At 47.3% G+C, this 13492-nt stretch overlaps 1 protein-coding gene across 4 annotated transcripts in view; it reads left to right on the forward strand.

Moving 5' to 3' along the window:
• Window positions 1-13199, forward strand: part of STEAP3 (STEAP3 metalloreductase) — a 29715-nt gene extending 16516 nt beyond the window's left edge. For 3 of the 4 annotated variants that reach the window (XM_074828639.1, XM_074828638.1, XM_074828637.1), the window contains exons 3-5: window positions 53-580; window positions 2159-2323; window positions 9609-13199. In XM_074828639.1, coding sequence (XP_074684740.1) covers window positions 53-580; window positions 2159-2323; window positions 9609-9899 — 984 coding nt within the window. In that variant the 3' untranslated portion in view covers window positions 9900-13199. The remainder of the gene's footprint in view (window positions 1-52; window positions 581-2158; window positions 2324-9608) is intronic. The other variant, XM_074828640.1, reaches the window with a different exon arrangement.
• Window positions 13200-13492: the final 293 nt, after the last annotated feature.

Genomic DNA, 13492 nt, shown 5'->3' on the forward strand with positions numbered 1-13492 from the left:
CCCAGCAGCCTGATCTCTCTTTGCCCTGTGTGTATCTTTCTGTTCATTGCAGGTTCTGATTTGCTCAAATAACCAAGAAGCCAAGCGCACTGTAGCAGAAATTGCTCAAGTCATGGGATTCACCCCTGTGGACATGGGCTGCATGTCATCAGCCTGTGAGATTGAGAACATTCCCCTGCGCCTCTTGCCAGCCTGGAAAATCCCCATCCTTTTAGCTCTGGGGCTCTTTCTTTGCTTCTTCACTTACAACCTGATCCGACAGGTCATCCACCCTTACATCAGGGAGCAGAAGAACAAGTTGTACAAGATCCCCATCGAGGTGGTCAATACAACGCTGCCTTGTGTGGCCTACGTCATGCTGTCTCTCGTCTACCTGCCCGGGGTGCTGGCAGCCTGCTCACAACTCTACTACGGCACCAAATACAGGCGCTTTCCAGATTGGCTCGACCAGTGGCTCCAGCACCGAAAGCAGATTGGTCTCCTCAGCTTCTTCTGTGCAGCGTTGCATGCCGTGTACAGCCTCTGTCTGCCCATGCGCCGCTCCCACCGCTACCAGTTAATCGAGACGGCCGTCAAGCAGGTAATGTGGGTACTCTTCGGGTCAGCACCTGTAGTAATCTCCTGCACACATCCAGATGTTGGGTAGCGGGCTTAATATCTTGGCTTTTGCATTCACTGTCCAAAGCACGTGTGGGACAGTGGGAATAAGCTGTTCCCTTTACAAGCACTTCCTCCACAGGGCAACCGCACACCACACACTGGCCATGCACCCATCCACAATGAGGAACAGTCATCTTAGCAGGGTGTTGCCCATCCATTTACAGCCAGGGCTAGGATCAAACATGCCATGCCGTTGCTCCCCAGAAGCACAGACAAGCCTTTGAAACCAGCCTTGCCTGGCACCTGGCATGTCTGAGACTAGGGCAGAGGCAGGAAAAATGCTAGGAGAGGAGAAATCCAGTGGTGGAGGGAGCAGAGTTGCCCTCAACTTTTCTCCCTAGATTTTGGGAGATCCCTGACGTTCCCAGTAGGTACCTGCTGGAGTGGCCAAGTCATAACCTGGGGTGGGAATTGTTTTGTAGAAGGTGTGTCCTCATCACAGTGTGCCTCTGGGAGTTTAACAAAATGATGGTGAAGAACTGGTCATAGTCTAAGGAAATGAGGAAATGGAAAAGGACTTTGTTGCCTTATTGAGACTCTCAGCAGTGTTTATACAGTGTGAGATTGCCACCTTTAGGGAATTCAGCCAGCTCTGTAACTTGACAGTGCCATGGGAAAATGTGATTCTGCCCTTCTGCCCCTGGCTTCTTGCTGCTGCACCCCACTCCCTCCTGGGATGGCAGAAGCTTCATGCAGCTGAGTGGGGAACCTGATCACGGAATTGCCCCGCAACCAATCCACTTTCTGTGCTGGGATATTTGCCCGAGTGTTTCCAAATGCTTGTCCCAACAGAGAGGAGGGAAGGGGCCGTGGGGGCAGAGAGGAGCAGGATGGCTGGTTTCGGCAGCAGTACCTGTTCAAAGCATCCATCAAACAACATCCCCAGCCTCTCAGCTCCAACCTCGAGCAGGTCCTTCTCAATTGCCACAGTCGCACATTAATCTCAGGCAAGCATCCTGTGTTCATTTCCCCTCTACCTCCTGTTTTCTAGCAACATCTTTGTTTAGTAAATTAAACCCATTTAATGGGCTAAAGAGGACAGTTCTAAATGTTCCTCTTTGCCATGCAGCATAAAACCCATCTTCCCTTCCATTAGCATGAACAATTTTCCCCCCCTAAATGCACTTAAAACAAAGGGTATTAGGAGACTACTGCATATTCAAGCATCTGTATTTGTTTTCATGGCTTTAAACTGTCTTCTCATTCTAATTATCTTTCCAAATGTGACTTTGGGGCTTGCTGCTGTGGTTACCGGTTGTGGGAGCTGGGAGCATTCAGCAGTTCTTCCCAGCAGGCTTCGAATCAGGCCTAGCTTTGGCCAAATGGTGGTGGGATAAAAAAGCATTTCCACACCTCCCAAATAGGCAAATAGTGCTGGAGGTGCGAGTAGGACTGTCTTCATCCAGGAAACCTGCTTCTAAAACCAAAACATACAGATAAAATTCAGTTCCTCTATTTCTAAGCGCTCCATTTTAACAAACCTTCGTTGTCATGCCAGGCTATGGAGAAGAAGATGAATATCTGGGTAGAGGAGGAAGTCTGGAGGATGGAGATTTATATTTCTGTTGGAATAATTGCCCTGGGCTTGCTGTCGTTACTTGCCATCACTTCACTTCCATCCATCGCAAACTCTCTCAACTGGAGGGAATTCAGTTTCATTCAGGTAAAGTTGACATTTGCCGATGCCAGAGAGTGATTCTGCAGTCAGTCAGGCCCTCACGCAGACCATGGAGGGCAGAGGCTGACCTGCTATCCCAGCACGTCCCTGCTCTGGCACGGCAACTGCAAGCTGTGCACGGGTGTCAAGGGCAAACCCTGCCGCTCCACGCTTCTCCGTGCACCCTGGAGCCATGGAACCCCCCACCCGGGAGGTGACACTGAGCGGCGGGAGGTGACACTGAGCGGTGATGGCAGAGCAGCAGGACGTGGTGGGTCCCAGGGGGGCTGCGCTGCTCTCTTGCCTGGTCTGCGGAGGGTGCTGCTGTCTTGGGGGGAAGGGAAAATGTAAAGTGTCATGGGCATCCACGTGAGGATTAGTGGCAGGCTTTGCAGGAGGGAGTCTTTAATGTCTGGACTGAAATTTTTCTCCCCTGCATTTAGCAGCATTAGTTAGAGATCCTGAGAAAAAAAACAGCTTCAGCTTTGCTTGTGTGATACCCCCCTTCAGAGCCCTTTCCCCCCCTCACTTGGTGCCCAGGAGCAGCACTGCTGTTCACAGCTAAAAACCTCCTAAAGTCACACAGGTGGAAAGGCAGAAAGCCTTGGGGTCATTTTGAGAGGGCAGGGTTGTTTGCTTCCGTGGGTAAGATCCCCCTTGGAGCCAGACACATGTCAGTCATGCACAACATGTCGGAGCTGCTGCAGGGAGTTTGCACCATACACAACATGTTGGAGATGCTGCGGGGAGTTTGCACCTTGCACGACATGTCAGAGATGCTGCGGAGGGTTTGCACCAGACTGTGGAGGGCAGGCAGGTAACCTGCCATGGAGACAGCTGGCTGCAGGACACAGATCTGCCCTTGCATTTCAGGGAGAGTGGGCTTCTGAAAAGGAAAGCACTGGGAGGACAGTGCAGGGGGAGGTCAGGTTTGGCAGAGCTTGCATGCACCCAAATATTCAATAGGTTCGAAAAAGCTTAGACTGGTCTATAAAAATGCCAGAGCCTAAGAAGCACAGAGGCCTGGGTATGATTTCAATGAAGAGCCCATGTCTGATTCAAAAAAGTAATTAGGAATGTAATTTTTCTTTCTCCAAAGTCATTCAGTGGTTTAGGAGCCTTCTTCCCACTCGCAGCGATGTCCAAGCTCCCAAGGGCCAAATTCCCTTAGTGACCTGGGTCCACCATGTGGGACATTCACAAACCCAAACTCAGGGGCTGCAGTGTTCTCAGGGATGTGCCTGGAGCCAGGCTTAGGCCTAACTAACGGGGATAGCAGGGAATGAACCTTCAAGTATTCCCTGCACATTAGAGCTGATTTTGAGGCCATGTCATTGTCATATCCCATAGCCCTAAAACCCCGTGTTACTTGTGTCTCCTACATCACTGCTGCTTAGCGTGCACCAGGCTTCAAGTCTCACTGCAGTGACCCACGTGGCACCCCAACATGCGTAAGCCCCCATGGGACCCTGTCCCCCTGCATCACCTCGGCACACACCTAACCCTTCAAAAGGGGAGGGCAGGGTTCAGGGATGTGGAGGTGAATATCTATCATCCTGTTGAAGCTCTTCAGCAGCATATAAATAATTCAGTATTCATTAGAGCAGGAGTTTGAAGCCTGCTCCTCTCACAAGTTCCCCGATCACCAAATGAGCAAGTCAGTTTGTCATTTTTCCTCTCTTACCGTGGGCTAGCGAGTAATTATTTACACTGAGTAGAGGAGAGCTTGACCCCAAGAGATTGTCCCTCAGGGAGAAGGGAAACCTGGCTTTAAACCTCTCTTTCAGATCGGACAACGGGAGCATATTAATTCTCATCGTCATGTCTCAGGGGAGGGCTGCAGCCGCTGGGACATTGGATAAATCAATCCTGGCTTAGGCATCTCATACCAGGAATCCCAAATGAAGGGAAGTGTCTCCTTGCAGCCTGGAAGGAGGCTTTGAAACCCCCTGCATTTCCCTTTAGCTCCCCAGGCAGCTTGGCAGCTCTCCTGGAGGGTGCTGGCATTGTGTTGTGTAATATATATGTTGTCACAGCAGGTAGTGCTGCCGTCTCCTACCAGTGCCTGTAACACGACTGTCGCATCTGCCCTTTGGGACCCCTTCCTGCGTCTTTCTAAGGGTATGTGGGCACTGGGACCAGACAAATACATGATGGTCAGCTCCAAAATAGCTCTTGGCTGCCCCAAATGGGAACTGGCTGGCTTAGTTCATGGAAAGATACACCTATTTCTGTCCGCATGGGATAAAGCATGACAGTGCGACATGAGCTCCCAACTGATCACGTGCAGGAGAGGCACGGCTGGTATTGTGCCCTACTGTGGAAATATCATGTAAGAAGAGCAAGTTACAGATCTCTTAGCATGTTAGCTTCTGGGTTTTTTTTTTTAAATGAGGACTCTTTTAAATTATTTACTTTTCGCTAAGTTGGTGATGCCTTTCTTGAGGAAATTAAGAGCAGATACAGCTACTGCTCCCAAACTCCAAAAGTTAACATTCACGTAGCACGCAATGTGATCCTCCCTGAATTAATGCACAGCAGCACAAGCGGGTGAAGCATGAGACTGCTTTCTCAAATATTTGGGATGTCTTGCACTTGATCCTTTTACAACACATCAGGGGCATCGTGGCTTCCCAGGCCTGGGAAAAGTAAAAAAGGGGAAAATGCAGAGCGCAGCCACCCCAGCCAGATGTCTCCCAGAAAATGCAGCAATTTGTTGCCATTTCAGATGAACTGGCTGGTGTGTTTGAGAGACACTGTACCAAAAGCCACATTTGAGAGAGGGCTGGGGCTTGTTACAAATTCAGGAGCCACTTTAACCCCCTCCTTACCCAGAGTTTCCCAAGTCTAACATTTTCCAGCAGCAGTGTGTGCACATGTATGTGTCATGGGATACTGCCACACTCCTAAAATGCACATCTGTTGCCTGACAGGCCAAAAATCCCATTTGGATTTTGCTATGATTTTAGGAAAAAAACCAGTTAATTTTTGTAGTAGTTCTTGCACATACACAAATTTCAATTAAATATAGTTAAATTAGAGACACTGTTCCCCTGTATGTCCAGTTTTGATTAACAGAAAGTGTACAGGATCTAGAGACTGGATAACAGAAATGATTCGTATGTAATTCAACTTAGAGAAGACATTTTTAATGTTCCCCGGTGATTTACAAATCAACTCTAATTGGCTGAGAAGTAAAAATGTGTATGATTGCCTTTACCTTCCCATCCTAGAAGTCCTCCTGGAATTTGAAGGTTGAATTGACCTGGTTTCTTCCTTAGCTCGTGTATCACAAGATATAAAGAATCTGTCATCAGACCTTTTTTAACCCTCCTGTCGATGAGGTGCAAACCAGAGCCGCTTCCATGGAGCTAATGACTTCACAGGACTGATGGCAACAGAAGTCAGAAACATATTTGGGTCAGGAAGGGGCTGTTTGCTTTGGACGCTGCCTAGACATTTCTAAATGAGCCTCATGCGACTGAATCACCTTCGCTGATGCGTTACAGGGAGCCTTGAAGACACGAAGGAGATGGGAGAGATATAAGAGAATACAGAATAGAAAATGTATGCAAAGCCTACATTAGAAGATACCGTCTTTGTACAGCTGTCTTTCAGAGGGCTTTAACACCTTACATGGGCGGTGGCCCCACATTCCCCATGCTGTGACAGGGTGAAAGAAACCCCTGCCACTGTTCAAAACAAAAAAAAAAGTTTCATAGCCAGAAACTTCACTGAGAGGATAAACGAGAGCAGAGCTTCAAAACTCAGTGCGGTATCAGGGATAAGCACGTTGGCAGATTAGCCCCTGGGGTGTGCTCAGCAGGCTCTGCATTGCACTATACTGAGTGTATATTGAGCTGTAGATACTGAGCCAAGCTGTGATCAGCAAAACTTGTTTTTCGTGCATTTACAGACCAACCTGTACCCAGCTGTCTGGTGGGTGCAGCTGACCACAGATCCTTCAGTCACCATCCGCATTGGGACCCTCCCTGGGCACCCCCTGCTCTCAGCAGACAGCCCCTCATTTGTGTTATGAGCAGATCAGCCCATTGCTGCTGAGTAGCTGCTAGTGCTCTTTGCAGCCAACAGCAGCTTATCCACACGTTTTTTGCCAATTAGCTTTTTTGTTTTATGTGCCTTGCTGTCCGCACACAAAGGTGAGTCACTGTGCGCCTGTGATGGTTTGTCACCTTTTGTGCTACTAATTTCCACTCCTAGTCTCCCCCAGTACCAGCAGCGCTTTAAAAAGAAACCATAGAGGAACAAACTAATTATCTGCAGCTCTGACATGTCTGCTGTGCATAAAGCCCTGCTCAGGCAGACTCTGAATGCACCCTCCACCCAGGGCAGAAAGCATCTGCTGCCCTTGGACTTCACTCTGTCCCCTTTTCCCCTGCCCTGCTTTACATCTCTGCTCTGCCAGATGAGTCTCAAGCTGGTACTTCCAACCTTTTGCCACACAGGGATTTTTTTGCCTGTTGGAGAAAAGCTCAGAGTCGATAAAAGATGGATGAGCTATGGATCGGGTCCTGCCGTAAGGTTCAACTGCAATCATGGCATATTGCAGCAAACTCCTTAATTTTCTAAGTGAAACCAATCTTAGAATCATAGAATTGTAGAATGGTTTGGGTTGGAGGAGACCTTGAAGATCATCCAGTTCCACCCCCCCTGTCATGGGCAGGGACATCTTCCACTAGCCCAGGTTGCTCAAAGCCCCGTCCAACCTGGCCTTGAACCCTTCCAGGGAGGGGGCAGCCACAACTTCTCTGGGCAACCTGTGCCAGTGCCTCACCACCCTGACAGGAAAGAATTTCTTCCTTACATCTAATCTAAATCTGCCCTCTTTCTGTTTAAAACCATTACCCCTTATCCTATCCCTTATAAAGAGTCCCTCCCCATCTTTCCTGTAGCCCCCTTGAAGTACTGGAAGGCCACTATAAGTCTCCCCAGAGCCTTCTCTTCTGAACACCCCCAACTCTCTCAGCCTGTCCTCACAGGGGAGGTGCTCCAGCCCCCCGATCATCTTTGTGGCTTCCTTTGGACCCACTCAAGCAGGTCCGTGTCCTTCTGTTGGTGCCCCCAGAGCTGGACACAGCACTCCAGGGGGGGTCTCACGAGAGCAGAGTAGAGGGGGAGAATCCCCTCCCTTGACCTGCTGGCCACACTTCTCTCGATGCAGCCCAGGACACGGTTGGCTTTCTGGGCTGCGAGTGCACATTGCTAGCTCACAGTCAGTTCTCCATCCACTAATACCCCCAAGTCCTTCTCCGCAGGGCTGCTCTCAATCTACTCATCGCCCAGCCTGTATTTGTGCTTGGGATTGCCCTGACCCATGTGCAGGACCTTGCCCTTGGCCTTGTTGAACTCCATGAGGTTTGCACAGTCCCACCTCTCCAGCCTGTCCAGGTCCCTCTGGATGGCACATCCCTTCCCTCCAGTGTGTCAACCGCACCACACAGCTCGGTGTCATCAGCAAACTTGCTGAGGGTGCACTCGATCCCACTGTCCATGTCACCAACAAAGATGTTGACCCTGTTCAGGTTTGCTGCTTGTTACCACTTTTGGTTTAGGAATCGGACGTGGCTTCTGGTAAGGACAGCTGTCCCTAGGAGAACGGATGGCTGTGGGGATTCACGCAGGACTGAGGTTCAGTTCACAGGTCTGCTCCCGACTCCTGGTATGACCTTGACTAATGCTCAGCCATAACACAGAGGAGAGTTCCCTACCTTGGCAGGGAGTCATACGGGTGAAATCTTGGCAGGATTCAGCAACACCCACATGACTGCCTGATAGGGGCTGTAAAAGTGAAGTACCAGATCTGGTAGCATGTTTTAGAGCCCTCCTTCCCTCCCCTGCCCAGTCCTCTCAGCTGCCCAAATGAAAGTTAGAGGAGTCTTGGTCTAGTTTGTTGGTAACAACATAGTACACTTAAAAAAGTTGTCTGGGTTTTTAAATAGTTTCCCAGCAACCAAAAATAGGAAGGGATGCTTTCAATTGAGTAGTTTTCCAGATGAAATTATTTTTTCAAGAAAAAATGATGAGTCCTTCCTCCTGTCTTCCCCTGGTCCTTTATTTCCCTGCAGTGTCCTCTTCCCTGGACATACCTTCAGGAAGACTGTTTCTTGCTGATCTCTGACTAGCTGCACCAAGCCAGATATTTTGACTTGAAAGGCTTCCTTCCCTAAGTTGGGGACGTGAGCAGCGAAATTTTCCCTGTCTAGGCATCTTGGAATTTGGTTGTTATCGCAGGCTTAGACCAAGCATTCAAAGAGCAGCAGAGCAATATGCTACACCTGTGCTGTTCTTTGAAAACACAGCAGCAAAGGCTTGTACTTCAGATGCCTCCAGGAGTGAGTGCCCAGCTCCTGATGAGTGCCAGTGGGCAGTGGGAGCTGGCAAGCTCAGGAGCCACCACCTCTGATGCTGGCAGGAAACCACCAGTGAGGGGACCACAGTTTAAAACTTCCCTAAAGAGCAACCCTCAGAGGGAGCTGGAAAAATTCAGGCAAAATATTGTCTCTGGGTGCTTGGGAGCCATGATCTCAGCTGAAACTGGGGGAAGTTGTTCTCTGCAGAACAGAGGCTGCATTCCTGCTGCTTCCCTGAGTAAATAAAGGGCTCTCGACTCCCCATTTCAAGGACTTAGTCCATCACACAGCCCGACGGTCTGGCTCACAAAACAACATAGATCTGTAGGACAGAAGGAAAGCCTTCAGGGCTGTTGCTCACCTCAGAACAGAGCACTTCTGTCTCCACAATCTCATTTTCCTGTAGATGATGGCAGTTACCTGAAGGTCTCTTCACTCTGTGCAAAGCTACGGCTTCACCAACTTCTGACCGGTGCCAACTGCTGGTCCAGAGCCACGGTGACGATGCGTAACCCCACCGGTCACCAGCCTCTCGCCAGCCATGGACCGGCAGGCAGCGGAGCTGGCGGCTGCGGCTCGGGAGGAGCATTTGTGAGCTGCCCGCGGTTAAGTGCTCAGCAGGGTCTGGGGGCTGCTGCTTCATATGGAGGCAGGAGCCCCCCTCTCAGCCAAGTTGGCAGCATCTTCTGGGAAACTCCTGCTGAGTTTCTAATATCACACTTAACCTCCGATTAGAAAAACGCAGTCTGGCACACTACCCACAAAAGGCTTCCAGCCGCATTTTATTCTGTCCAAGAAACGCGGGAATACTCATTTCTTTCTCTGTGCTATGTACACTTAAGAAATAGTGTAAAAAAATACAGGAAAACAGCCAGGCACAAGGTCCTCTGCTAAATGGCATGTGTTTCTCTTCCTTTTAGTCCACCCTTGGATATATTGCCTTGGTAATCAGCACTCTGCACACACTCACGTACGGATGGTCGAGGGCCTTCGATGAGAACCAGTACAAATTCTACCTGCCTCCGACCTACACCCTCACGCTGCTTGTCCCATGTACTGTGATCCTAGCAAAAGTCATCTTCATTTTGCCCTGCATCCGGCAAAGACTTCTGCGAATCAGGAGGGGCTGGGAGAAGGGGAGATACGTGAAGTTTGTTCTGCCCAGTGCAACGGGGGAATATTCAAGCGGGGAAACCTCTAGCAATGTCTAACAGAGCCCCAGCTGTGACAGACGATTTCAAAGCGCTATCAACATTTCTATAAAGGTGTTTCTTTTTCTTAAATATAATGTATGTTTTGGTATAATTGTATTGTGGGTAAATAATAAAATTTGGTGACTTTAGAAAATGGATGACCATAAAACTAGTTTAGACAGTGATAGTTAAATTATATTGCTGATTTGCTAGGACAATTATTGCCTTAAAAATTACCATGAAAGCCGAGCTAGCAGCACTAATACACATGGGAAACTGATGGACTTTGTTAGTCAGATCAGTCACTTGAGGTGCTGGCTGGCAGCTCCCCAGACCAGAACTTTTTGGTTGCTTCCCTAGCTGCTCTCATAAATTTCAATGCCTTTTTTCTTTTTTTTTTAAATACAAAACAGCACAGATTTTCTGGGCTTTATGACAGCAAAGATATCCTGCCCCTTGAGTGTCTGGCTCAATCAAGGCAGCGAGGTTTAGAAAGATGAATTGTCTCTGGTTTTGGTCTCCTTGAGAACTCCATGGACAAGAAAGAACAGCAATATCCATGTTCTGTAGCATCTGCAGATGTTACTAAAAGCATCCAAACCTGACAGCAAGTCCAAGTATCCCTGTTCTCTCAAATACAGACAACACTTCTGGTCCTGTAAGCTGTGCCTGGTGCATGCTTATAAGGTACAGAAATAAAGCACCTTTTCCAACAGTATAAAAGCATTTGAAGAGAGAGATGTCCCTAATATCACATGTCTGGTTTGCACTGCTAGCTCTGAGATGACAGCTGCTGCTGCTGCATGTTCTCTGTTTTACTAAGCCAAAGTTTCAAGCAGTATTTGACAGAAATAGAGCGATGATAATTATCGGAAAGACCTGCTGCTTCACAAAATTACACGGAGAAAACCAAGGCCTTCCAGCTGGCCTTACATCAAATATTAGGGTGAAGCTTTTAGAAATCATTGCCACCTAAACATGCCCATTTATGCAGACAAAACAGCAGCTCTAAACCCACCGGTTTCTCTAGCAATAATAAGATCTTTGAACAGTCTTGTAAAGGGATCAGCAAGTTTTGATCACAACATGAAAACACAGCAGTTGTACATTTTGAGCACAGTCCTTCATTGCCTTGCACCTTAAGAAGTCACTTGCTAGATCCCAAAGCAGGTATCAAATGCTCTTCTGACTTCACACCCACTTTGGACAAAGTACAGGGCAATGAAGATTTCTGTCCTAATTTCTTTTTCCACCTGTCACTTTCTATCCCTTCAAGCTCTTGCTCTTTATCAGAATAATTCTTTAGGTTTTGGACATCCAAATCACCAAACAGAGAATGGACAGCCATTCACAAAAGCTCATTTAAATGCAAGCAATCGGGATGACCTTACCTCCGTAAGGTCAGATACAAGGACATGGCTAGAATAGCCTCATTTTCCTACAGTTAAGTAAAAGACACCACTCAGTGTTCAGTATTGCTTTGAAAAACAACAGCTGTCAGCATCAAACAAGGTGCCATTTGTGGGACAAGAAAGTACTTGTTACTCCACCAGTTAATATAAGTGGGGGGGGAAATGATCAAATTTGGGGCATGTAAGCCCTTCTGCAAGCCAGAATCGCTTCTGTAACCTGGATGATTTCTACACTATCAGAGAATCTTAAGAATTTCCTGTTTAGCTTCAAATAACTACAGTGAGTAATATTACCAAATATTCCTCTCAGTGCCAGTGATGATACTGAGGGATTTCAGTTCTCACCTACAGCTTATGGTAGTCTCCAAACACCGCTTCTTTTCACTGAATAGAAAGCAATTGGTATGAGGGAAATGCCTAGATTTCATAATCGGCTGATTTTTTTTGTTTTGTGATTTTTTTTTTTGGCAATAGGGGGAGGGTACCATTCTTTCCCACTCTCCCCTTCAGAAAGTTGCAGTTATTCAGGTTTCCCCATCCGCCTCCACAACCTAGCCCAGATGGGCACCTGATCAAATCACTCACCAAGCAGACTGATTACCCAGCACACTGATTACCCAGCACTATTTATTTGTGGTTGAATGGTAGGTTAAGTTTCTGTGTGGATTTGAGACAGTGTCACCTGAGTATAATTCTACCCACTCCAGTTTAACTCATCCGTGAGGGAAAACTGAATTCAGCAAGCTTGTTCTTTTAGTCTTCTCTTCCATTTCATCATCAAGCAAAGTCAACAGAAAAGCACCAGTTTACACATTTTTGGGTTACAATAGTGTATTCCAATGCCTCTTTTTTCCCACCTAAGCTCCTTTTCACATCTTTAGGTCAGGCAAGACTACTGCCTGGTGGTACAAAAAAGGATTAGGAGTCAGGGAAAGTACATTACACAGGCTTGCACGCTTTGTCTTCAAGGGGAAAGGTGTGTTTTTCTTGTGAGTGGCTGCGAGGTTAAAGACTCACCTTTCTGCCCAGCAGAAATAAGGTTTGCACCTTTGCTTTGTTTACATGACTTTCACACCCACCCCCCCTTTCCCATCAATGGTAAAGGGACAGTTTTCATGAGCAGAAGCAGAGTCAGGGAACCAGACCTACCTGAGGAGCTGGCTCCCTTAGTGAGTCAGCATGATGCTCTTCAGATGGACGCAAGCCCAGATGGACAGATGAGCCATCTCAAAATCCCCACAGCTACTGCAGCTCCCCAGCATCTAAAAACAGGCTGGTCGAGTGTCTCCAGGTAACACCTGTGCCAACATACTGTTCAGCCAGTCACCATCCCTTTTAGACTGAAACCGATTTCTGTAAATGCAGAACAGCATTTCAATGGTGCCCTCTGTAGGCACCTGGTCCTTAAAATCTTTGACACAACAGTTTGAGTAATTTCTTCAGATTCTGGAACGCTGAAAAGTAGTTTGAGGAATTCTGCAATTATCTTTTCCCTATGCATTTTTTGATGTGGATAGGGGATTCAGCGAGGTTAGTTTAAAATTTACCAATTAACTGGTTTTGTACTTTGAGTTTCTCTCTGTATATATGTACACACACACATATATATTATTGCAGAATATATAGCTGGAATGTAAATTCTTATATTTTTATTTTCTGTATTGCCTACTATGTGCCTCTGGGATATGTAAGAACCAACTGAAAAAGCTGTAAGCATAAAGCCAGTTTTAATCACTGGCATGTGTAGTTATATAAAAGATATTCTGAACAGGTCTATACAATTATATCAGAACTCATTTAAGTATTTTTTCCCTTCTTCCCCTAAACAATACCATTAGTTTAATGGCAGTAGTAGTGTGATTATCTAGAATTTAACCACTAGGAAATAAAACCCACTACAGCCAGCAGCTGGTGGAGTCTCATTATCAATGTAATAACTGAAAATTATCATTGCTGTGACCCATGGTGCCAGGGCCTCAATTACAGAGTTCCGATGCATGTGGGAGGGCACAACTGTGTACAAACATACATTTCATTACAAGAGGCTAGTGATACTACACAGCACTTCTAGCGCACGATCAAACAAGCTTAATGCACTAAACAAAAAGTGCTGTTGACACAGAGTTCAAGGAAGAGGGAGTTCCAGATGAGGGTTTATGGGACTGGAAAGAAAATGGGAGTTTTAATACTATCAATTTG

Source organism: Strix aluco, chromosome 6 (genome assembly GCF_031877795.1).
Source record: "Strix aluco isolate bStrAlu1 chromosome 6, bStrAlu1.hap1, whole genome shotgun sequence".
NCBI classification, from domain to species: domain Eukaryota; kingdom Metazoa; phylum Chordata; class Aves; order Strigiformes; family Strigidae; genus Strix; species Strix aluco.